This window comes from Aulostomus chinensis, chromosome 18, assembly GCF_037954235.1.
Source record: "Aulostomus chinensis isolate RoL2024-O1b breed Wild chromosome 18, RoL_Achi_v1.0, whole genome shotgun sequence".
In the NCBI taxonomy this organism is placed as follows: Eukaryota; Metazoa; Chordata; class Actinopteri; order Syngnathiformes; family Aulostomidae; genus Aulostomus; species Aulostomus chinensis.
This window is the reverse complement of record NC_141337.1, coordinates 2,302,570-2,312,500: the sequence shown is the minus strand read 5'-3', so window position 1 is coordinate 2,312,500 and position 9,931 is coordinate 2,302,570. Positions and strand designations below refer to the sequence as shown.

The 9,931-nt window shown below is 47.5% G+C and overlaps 2 protein-coding genes across 7 annotated transcripts in view; both read right to left on the bottom strand.

Moving 5' to 3' along the window:
* Positions 1-7,720, bottom strand: part of arhgap27l (Rho GTPase activating protein 27, like) — a 17,360-nt gene extending 9,640 nt beyond the window's left edge. For 2 of the 3 annotated variants that reach the window (XM_086185197.1, XM_086185198.1), the window contains exons 1-3: positions 7,555-7,717; positions 3,425-3,552; positions 1,731-2,683 (exon numbers count right to left, since the gene is read on the bottom strand). In XM_086185197.1, coding sequence (XP_086041323.1) covers positions 1,731-2,683; positions 3,425-3,455 — 984 coding nt within the window. In that variant the 5' untranslated portion in view covers positions 3,456-3,552; positions 7,555-7,717. Of the gene's footprint in view, positions 1-1,730; positions 2,684-3,424; positions 3,553-7,554 lie in introns of all 3 variants that reach the window. The other variant, XM_086185200.1, reaches the window with a different exon arrangement.
* A 309-nt stretch (positions 7,721-8,029) lies between these two features.
* LOC147244632 (NACHT, LRR and PYD domains-containing protein 9A-like) lies at positions 8,030-9,794 on the bottom strand. Of its 4 annotated transcripts, none has more exons than XM_086185069.1 (4): positions 9,632-9,701; positions 8,978-9,160; positions 8,630-8,889; positions 8,030-8,234 (listed from the first exon to the last, which is right to left on the bottom strand). In XM_086185069.1, exons 3-4 carry the CDS (start codon positions 8,877-8,879, stop codon positions 8,221-8,223), a joined length of 264 nt encoding a protein of 87 aa, XP_086041195.1. In that variant the 5' UTR covers positions 8,880-8,889; positions 8,978-9,160; positions 9,632-9,701; the 3' UTR covers positions 8,030-8,220. The 4 variants fall into 4 exon arrangements, with proteins under 4 accessions (XP_086041195.1, XP_086041196.1, XP_086041197.1 ...); XM_086185070.1 differs by having other exon boundaries at positions 8,978-9,117; positions 9,632-9,696; XM_086185071.1 differs by having other exon boundaries at positions 9,090-9,160; positions 9,632-9,667.
* Between the last annotated feature and the right edge of the window lie 137 nt (positions 9,795-9,931).

Genomic DNA, 9,931 nt, shown 5'->3' with positions numbered 1-9,931 from the left:
GAAACTAAGTAAAGCTGATCAATAATTCAAGCCAGCTTGTGTTTCAGACTACCCAGCATGCATCTCTCCGTCGGGTCACATTATCAAAACATCAGATTATGTTAAAGGAGCTGAAGGTTTCTGACTGAAGCCTCCTACAATCTGGAGCCCCACCCCTCATGCTGGAGCCCCACCCCCTCTCCACTGCAGGTAGTCAGCATCTGTCACAGGAGCCGACTTCTTTGAACCCAATCACATGTGTTGTCTTCACTGTGCTGAATCATTAGAATCAGTTAATTTAAAGGATTCGTTCACTCGAGGGGAGCTCATTCACAAGCAGCGAGCCCGTGGGCTGGTTTGAAGTCGCCATGCTGCCCATCCACTCCTGTCTCTCCCCTTCTTTTGCTCACAAGCTGAGGGATGACGAAACCAACACGTATTGCACTCCATGCTCTCCGACTATAGAGTACGTTTGTGTTTTGTAAGGAAGGTTCTGGAAAACTGTGTTGAGTTACAAATGTCCGACATCCAGGGACAAACGATTGCTCGATAAAAAAGTGTTTATGTTGCGTCTGTTGCTGAATAGAGCTGAACCATGTGACGCTGCGTGGAGACTGAAGCTGCTAATCAGGCTGCAGGAGACGAGCTGCAGATTTTGTCCGGCTACATGAAGCTTCCGTTAAGTTTTTACGGACGCGGCATCTTCAAGCTATGAGTATGAAAGAAAACAAAGCAGGCAGCAGCTTTGTGACTTTCCAACTGACAGGACAAAAAAATCTGCCAGAGGACTGAAATGCAATCAGTGAAGTGGTCACATGACCAACAAGAGCTCACCTGCAGCTGAAGCTAAGAGTCCCAGAGGAAACGCAAAAGTGACATTGAGATGACGTCAAAATAAAAATGTCTTTACAGAACATTTGAGACACACAAGATGTTCTGTTACCAACCAGACGGACCGGTTACGAACTGGAGAGCCCCACCGACTCTCTCTCTCTCTCTCTCTCTCTCTCTCTCTTTCTCTCTCTCTCTCTCTCTCTCTCTCTATCTCTCTCTCTCACACACATACACACAGGTCTCATGTTTCGCTGCCAGTGTTTCCTGTATCATCCTGCAGGCGGTGCGAAAGGCTCTTATTTCCAGTTTCCTGTGCAACCCTGAACACATCCTGCAAACTGTGACATCACTACATCCTGCTGACATCATCACATCCTGCTGACATCAGCACTCAGACACTGAGTGCCTCCTGCAACCGTGCAGCTCTGGGGGCAAGTTGTCATCAGTGATGTGGTCAACAGGGTCAGAGGTCATTGTTGTCTGCCAGTTAATGCTTTAGATTTCAGGTTCTAACTGAGGTTCTTTCAGAGCTCAGTTTCATACCTGGACTCCACTCTGCTGGGAACTCTCGGTGACCAAGAAATGTTAAATGAGCTCGCCATATGAGCCAGACACCTGGTGGAGGCAGCTCGATGACGATCAATAACGCAACAGTAACAAGGGAGTTTCCTCATGGCTTCCTGGGGCAGAAGCCACCTAAGAACTGCTTAAATTAGCTGCACCACTAACCACTGGAGTCCATGTTGTCAAACTGGCCTCTGAGTACTCAGTACTCAGTCCCTGTCCAGCTGTATTGGCCAGGTCTGAGCCGGTGCAGCGAGCAGCAATTAGCCATTCTAGTAAGTAGGTTGAGTCACGTCGAGTCATTGACAATAATTATTTTTTGCTACATACAGAACTAAATTATTGCCTCTCACCTGTGGGGGAGGCGGCGCAGGCTCTGTTGGTGCTGCAGGAATCACTTGTCCTCCAATCAGAGCCTCCACATCCAGATTGAGGTCTTGGATCGACTCATAGATGTGGCTGGAATCTTCCTCCTTTGCTGGCTCATCTTCCTCTTTGCTGTCACTCTCCAGCCCACTGGACTCCTCCTCCAATGCAGCCACTTCCTCCTCCGCCTCCTCCTCTTCCTCAAGCTCTATCGGGGATTCCAGGTTGTCCTGACAACCAGTGGACAGTGTGGACGTGGTTTGGGAGTCATTGTTGGGGGCAACATCAGGAACCACTGGCATCTCCACTGGGATTGGCTGGGTCGTGGGTCGGGGTGTAACTCGAGGGTCTGCTGGGCTAAAACTAGGAACCCGAGGTTTTCCAGACTCCCTTTGGTCACTCAGAGGTCCATCTGCCTTGTTTGTGGTCCGGCTGGTCATTCCAGTCTCTGCAGGACCACCAGGAGGGACACTGGAATGTTGCTGGGCAGGAATCGACAGTTGAGACATGTCGTGTAAGTCCAGCGGGACACCAAACGTTGACATGCGGTTCTCAGTTTTACGGTACCCAGAGGAGGCATCTGGTTTTAGCCGAATTGTCACCTCATCACTCATTTTGGTTCTGGATGCACTGGACTCCTCTGAAGTCTTGGGAACAGGGACAGGGACCGGAACGGGTACAGGCACCACTACAGGAAGTGGCACTGTTTCAGAGCTGGGCAGGTCAGCAAAGTCAAGTGGGGAAGGTAAATCCAGCGGCAGCTCCTTGACATATGTGGCTGGGATGTAGAAAGGCTTGGAGCTGGGGTCCCGCTGGACCTGCCACCAGTGGTCGTTGGTCTTGGCCAACAGGACGTAGCGCTCATTGGGTTTGATGGAGACCGGCAACCCATCCCGACCCTGGTACTCATATTGAAACTCCACGAGAACCAGACCCAGACCTGCAGTACCACACATGACGTCAATATCGAGGATCATTGCTGCACCAAGAAGACAAGCTAATGCTAACGCTACTGCTAATGCTACAAATATTCCAGCAATTTTACATGCTATTTGATGTGAGCCATTATTTTTAATTTGACTGGCATGAACCTGTCGCCTGCTACGCACTGTCTCATATATTATTAATATCACTAAAACTTCTATAATCACAACTACTACTCATGCTGATGGTACTTTTACTGCTACTATTACTATGCTGATGCTGGTGTAATCACTGCTACGACTGATACTAAGGCTACTTTGACTGCTAACATAATTACCACTAATCTCACGGCCAATGCTGCTTGCAAGCAATAGTACCAAGAAATAACGCCAATGTTACGGCTACTTTAACTGCTCATGCTGTTTTTATTAGTGCAACTATAATTACTTTTGCTACTGCTACTGCTACCGCCTTCGTAGCTATTGCTGCTGCTGCTGCAGCTGCTCTTGATAGCTTACTACTGATAATGATAATACAACCTCACTGTTACTACCGTCACTACTACATTGCTAAAGCTACTTGAACAATGCCTGCCAATGCTAAAATTCATACTGCTGCAAATGAACCTACTAATGCCAGTTACATCACCGCTAATGCTAACTAATACTACCTTACCTGCCATTGCTGGTGGTAGAAGAAGAAGAATGCTGTGACTGCTAATGCTAGCTACCAATGTGAGTGCAACATGAGGACTCACCTCTGCCATGCGGTGATGAAGTCGTTGCCATGGTGATGACCCTGGGCTCCCCAGGCCCTGCCCCTCAGGTAGTTGGGCAGGTCAGTCTGAAGGGGAGGGGTCAAAGGTCCAAGCTGAACATCAGCTCCCTTAAAGCAGAAGATAAAGAGACTTGAGGACAGAAGGGTGTCGATCTAAAACTGAATGTGGTGCTGGTGGACAGAACGTAGGCTTCGCCTGCCGTGAGGAGCAGAGCTGAGGTGTGTTTGAGGCTCAGGATGTTTCTGCTACTGGAATCAGGCAGGAATGACAGAAATGCTGCTCGTGTCAGGACACGTCAAACTGAGCCAGTGAGTCAGTTTCCTGACGAGACTAAAATAGAGGGTGGCGATGAAATGTTCAAATCGATCTCGAACGCCTTCAGAAACACAGACTCCTCTCACATCCTGGATGTGGGTCATTGATTTTTGATGATCAGCTGATCAACTAACCTTTTTACACAAATTCCACACAATATTGCAGTATTTTTCCTAAATGTTTAAATATTTTTCAGTACATATTTTAACACTTTCGCCCACAAAATATCAATTTTTTAACTAAATGTGTGAAAGTTGAAAGCAGGCAGACACTAAACACACACACACACACACACACACACACACACACACACACACACACACACACACAAACAATAGCAGGAGGCTAACTCTGTTTACAGAGGGAAGTGTCCGCTTCCTGTCTGTTGCAAGCCCCGCCCACTGGACTATGTGGACCCCACCCCTCTATGACGTGACACATACACACCCCATTGTTTCTCATGAGTCAACATTATTCCTTCAAAGACAGAGTTCTCACCATGTTCCGATGAGACGTTGAGAGAAGGCAAACGTGTGTAGAGACAAGAAGGACGGTGACGGGACGTGAGGACAATGAGAAGCAGCGAGAACTTACAGACAGCGAGGTGAGGAGAGACAGTGAGGACATGTTGGGTGACAACTCAAAGGGACAGTTTGAGGGCCCAGGTCTCGTTTTGATGCTGAGGATGTGTCAGTGGACCTCCCCACGAAGATAGAGTGTACAGCGGTGTGTGTGTGTGTGTGTGTGTGTGTGTGTGTGTGTGTGTGTGTGTGTGTGTGTTTCCTGTCTTTGTAAAGGCAAAATCCTTGGACTTTTTCAACGCTCAGTTGATCTCTTCAGACATCAGCAGCACCGCGGCCCTCAGAAATGTTCACGTAACCAAGATGTGAAAAAAAAAAAGACATAAATAAACATTTAAAAATCCCATTAGAGAAATCAAACGCCGTTGAATTTGGCCTCCAGAGGTGTCGACAAATTAACATCTTGACAGCTCAGATGCTCTTTCCACCTACAGGTCTTGTGTTGATGACTTCATCCCTCTCTTTGTAACGCTGGGTTTTTCCACCGGTGTCTAACGCTCCTTTATTGGACGAGTGCTCGCTCTACAGGACACATGCTCTTCATTACATAACTGCATTATCGTACATTTAGTTTGTGTTTATATTTCTCTTATTATGCTTCTAGATAACATCTGTCAAGGGACAGCAGATGGAAGTCCACCTCTGGCTAAACTCTGGCTTGTTTACATCGTCTTGGAGTAGAAATGTTCATCCACCTGCACTGCCCCTCCCAAGAAAGTTGATATGAATACAAAACTTCCTGACTGACAGTTTCAAGCGTGTGCAGGTGACTGGGCTGTGCTTCCCTGCACGAATCAAACACGCAAGAATCCGTGACAGAAGTGAATCCAGATGAGAATCAGCTGAAGGTCCAGGGTTCCTCTGAGTCTCACGCGCCAGCTCACCTGCTCAGGTTTATGAGACTGTGACAGGTTGGAATGCAGCTGCCCCCCCTCCCCCTCTTTTTGTGTCAGCCCCCCCCGCTGGAATGCAACATGCACGCATGCACACACACACACACACACACACACACACACACACACACACACACACACACACACACACACAGGACTAAAGTTTGCGGAAAATAAACAGAAGCAGCTACCAATCATCAAACTGAGCTGGAGGGTTTGTCCAGAAATCAGAGGAGGCGGGACATCAGCAGAAAATCATCATCTTGTCCAATGAGAAGCTTTGATGTTTCATGGCTCACGTGACATCATAAATTGAACAGGTCCAGATTTGAGGATTCAACCTTCCGCCTCCCTACGAGGTGGGTGTGGTTGCAGGCCGAAGTTCATACATCATCAAACAACACACATAAACTCAGCAAACTGTCAGCTGGTAACACGTCCGCATCACAAAATGCCAACACATCCGTCTCACGTCGTCAGGCGTAAAGGAATCCTGCGCTCTGCTTCGCCAGCAGCTGCCATGTCTAAATGAAAGTAACCATAGCAACAATAACAACAATATTCAGTTGTTACAGTAAGGCTGTTAGCAGTTCCCTAAGGACCCCTGGATTCCTGGAACATCCTCAGATTTCCCCAAACCTGCCTTATGTCCCTCTAGAAAGTCATCCAGGACCTTCCCAAGGACCCCTTCAAGGACCCCAGGGTGAACATGAGCCGATTCATCGGAAAGATTCATAAGAAAGTGGATGCAATAAACATACAAACTGAAACAAGACGTCAGCTGTGATTCCCATCATGCATTTCTCTGCATGCATTTGTTTACATGCACTGCCTCCAGCTTGTTTGAACATCTGCACCGTCAGACTGGAGGCGTCTGCGGGTGGGAAGTCGTTGGCAGTAGCACAAGCTCCTCCTCAGCACCGTCAGGCGACTCGTAGGAGGAGTGAAGGGAACGGGGGCTGGGGGGGGTAGTCTGAACTTCCCTTGTGCCACCTGCCCCCAGGGGGGGAGCTCCTTAAAAGATGAAGCCAATGACAGGTGACGGAGGAAGCACGTGGTAGCCAGAGCAGTGGAGGGGGCGGCGCTACCTGTAGGATAGCTTGGTGGGGTGAATTAGCCACCACTAAGCCTCAGGGTTCTTGTGTTTAACCTGATGACCCTTAACGACCTCCACAACCTCTGTGGTCACCTTCCGATGCTTGCAAGCAACCCACGTTTTTTAAGGCGGATAAATACGTCACAATTCCCCAGTGTGGCGTTTACTGATGGATCTGATATCATAGAGCAACGCGTCAAAAGCCCACGTTTGTTATGGACCTGATTTCAGGCATTTTACCAAAAACCCATTGACTTGGAGACGAGGGAACCAGACGATCAACAGTACTAACTAATTTGCTGGTTTTGCAGCGATGGGTTAGAGAGGTAAGTTTGCTTTTACTCTCAAAAAGATGTGTTTATCAGTGAAAAAGCTGTGAAATTCTGCAGTGGTCACCGAATGAAACAGGTCATGGTCCTGTATCCGAGACTTCCACGGGTACAAGACAGCAGGATGTTACTTTATATACCTGGAAGTTGGACCTGCTGTCTGTTTGCGTGACAAAGTCGTGACCACAAGTCCATCAGGTTTCTGAAACTGATTGTCGGCCTGAACAGCGTCAGAGATCAGAGCCACGTTCTCTCATGTTGTCTTTGTTGTTGTTTGAATCTCTGATTCCTTCAAACCCGTCGACTGTGCCAACCTGCTACCAGGTGAGTGAATCCCAGCGTCATCATCACCTGGAAACTGAGGGGATGAGAGAAACATCTACAAGCTGAATCAACGCTAACCCAGCCCAAGCTTCTCACACTCATCACTGCTAAAAACCACGGAGGCAGAAACCTGTTCTGCTCTTCAGCGGCGATTCACAGCTGAGGTTAAACTTTTAATGGTTTCGCCCAAAAGATGGAACGAAATTTTGAAGTATTTGAAAGGTTTTTTTTTTAAAAGAGACTGCAAAAACCTCCAACAATAAACACACGCGCGCGCGCGCACACACACACACACACACACACACACACACACACAAACACACACACACACACACGCCTAACCTAAAGTCAACAATAAAAATTGAACAGCGTCCCTGTAATGTGAGAACCCACTTATGTCCCCACAGGTCAGGAAATCAAACACACCCAGCAAAAAAAGAAAAAAGAAAAAAGGCTTCTCCAGTTTTGTAATGTTGAATATTTGAAAAGTTGACAGGCAACTTCAATCAACAACTGTCAATCAAGACTAGAGACACAGAGAGAAGAAGAGAGCTGCTTGGTTGTGTTTTACCTGCAGTTATAGAAGACCGCGACCATCCTGCTCTTTGTACTCGTTCTGTTCCAGAAGGGCGAGCCCAAACTACTGGAACAGGTTCCTGTCTCCCTCTCTCTCCCTCTCCCCTCTCTCACTGTGGTCCCGCCCACTTTGACCTGCCAGTCTTGGCTTGTCCTCGTCATCCTCCCCCACCTCCTCCGGCAGCATTCACTTCCTGTTTGACAGTCAGACACACCTGCAGTCGTGTGTTCAGCGCTGATCAACGGCGCACCCTGGCAGCATTCCCCCGTTACTGCAGCTCCCCGTTGTTGATTAATTACATTTAACGTTTTGCGAACCTGAGCACACCACGAACTACGAATCATAACGAGAAACTCAACGTTCAGAGTCGACAGCGGCTCCTACTCTGAACTCTGATTTGTGACTTATCAGATGGAAACAATAAAAACATGAACACACACACACACACACACGTGGTGAGGTAATGAGAGGGCAGTTACTCGAGTGGTGAGAATATTTGTGAATTTATTTGAATATTTGATGATTTTGAATCTTTGCACCGCAAACATGGGATGAAAAGTGATGTTGGTGAGTTGATGTCCATGGGGGGGTGGGGGGGTGGTGGAAGCTCGCCTGACTGGTTCACAGAAGTCCAACGGTATGGCAACCATGGCAACGCCGTCACAAAAGAGACCCTGAGACAGAGAGGGAGAAGGTTGCTGGAGTTTTTAGGATTTCAAAGCATCACAATGACTCTTTCTACATCGGGTCTCACTGTGGCCGTTCTCAGGAGGAACACATTCTACTTTATAACGTTCCTGTGTGGTTAGAAAAAAAATCACCAATGTGATATGTGCTTCTATCAACTAGACAACTTTGATCCCCAGAGTTCTCCGAACTAAAGCAATAATTTAAGAGTGTCCCCCGATGTTCTGTAAAGGTTCGGGACATTGTTCACATGCGGAGAACCTGGAGGGAACGTCCGATCCTATGTGGATTAGCGCTTGATGGTGACGAACTCACAGATGAATGAGGAGTCACCTTTAGTGGCCTAAACGATGAATGTGATGTCTGAGCTGAACTGTCTCACCTCCTGCGCTGCTTTGGGACAGGTTCAGTGCCAGGTCTTTCCTGGGGATGTCCATCAGAAGCCTGATGACCAGGTCCAGGACCTGATTGGGATAATGGCGGTCCATTAGGTCCAGGGTGTCAGGCCGGTCTGCCTTCTGCAGCTTGCCTTCTGCGATTGTTCCCAGGTTTTTGAGGTGCCACTTGAACAGCTTGAATTCCTCCTCCGTCAAATTATCCAGGACCTCCTGAAGCTTCTTGAACTGGGTCATTTTGGCCTCCCTGTTGGGATCAGAAAACCGTACACGTTTGAAAAAGCGACACCAACACAACAGGGGCACCGCCTGAGGTGTAAGGAGGGGACCCTGACCAGACAGAGGCTGCTGGTCTGAAGCCAGCTCCCTTTCCAGAACTGGTACACCAGCGAAACACTTCAGGCCCGTCCAGATGGCCCACAGGGACGGAACCAGATCAGTCTTCACCTGCTAGATCCTCAGCACCCGAGAACCCCTGGAGAATGCCGGCCCAGCAGGACCAGAGTTACATCAGGGTCCTGATTCAATGGCATAAATTAATGAAATATGAATTTAATAATGTTTTTGTTGTTGTTTTTAAAAATACATTTGATTATGTTTGAGATTTTTCTCATAAAAGTCATGTTTTGTTTGTTTCTCTTTTTTTTGTCTTGAGTAAACCATGAGAATACCCCCCCCCCCCGAACGTCGGGTCAACGTGGAAACATACAGACAACAAAAACTGTCTTGTGAATAACGAAACTGTGAATTCTATAAATTCTGTCCTGAAATATGACTTCAATCGCTACCTTCTGTTTGAAAGCTGACGCGCCTGGACCTCACGGCACAACTTGCCCTTTCTTGTCTGATGTTTAACTGAATAAATGTGTCATTTCTGCCATTAAAACATCCAAAGTTTGGGTAAAACATTAAATCAAAAGATCAAAAGACGGAACATCTAAAGCTGTGATGGAATCAGGAAGCTCACAAAGAATGTTTCAGACGCTCACCGTGTTGCTTCAGTGCTGTCCTCCATCTTGCTCAATTTTTTGCTTACATTGCCGCTGCTGCTACGAGATAGACACACCTCTGCCAGCCCCCCACACACTCACACACACTTCCTTGTTCTTGTACTTGCTACATAGTGAGGACTAGAACACATATTTAACCAACAGAGTGAGGACATTTTTGAAGAAGTGAGGACATCTTAGCAGGTCCTCACTTCTTCAAAGAGCTGTTTGAAGGTCAAGACTTGGTTTTAGGGTCGAGATTAGAATCAGGTTGAGGTTAGGGTCAGGGTTAGGTTCAGG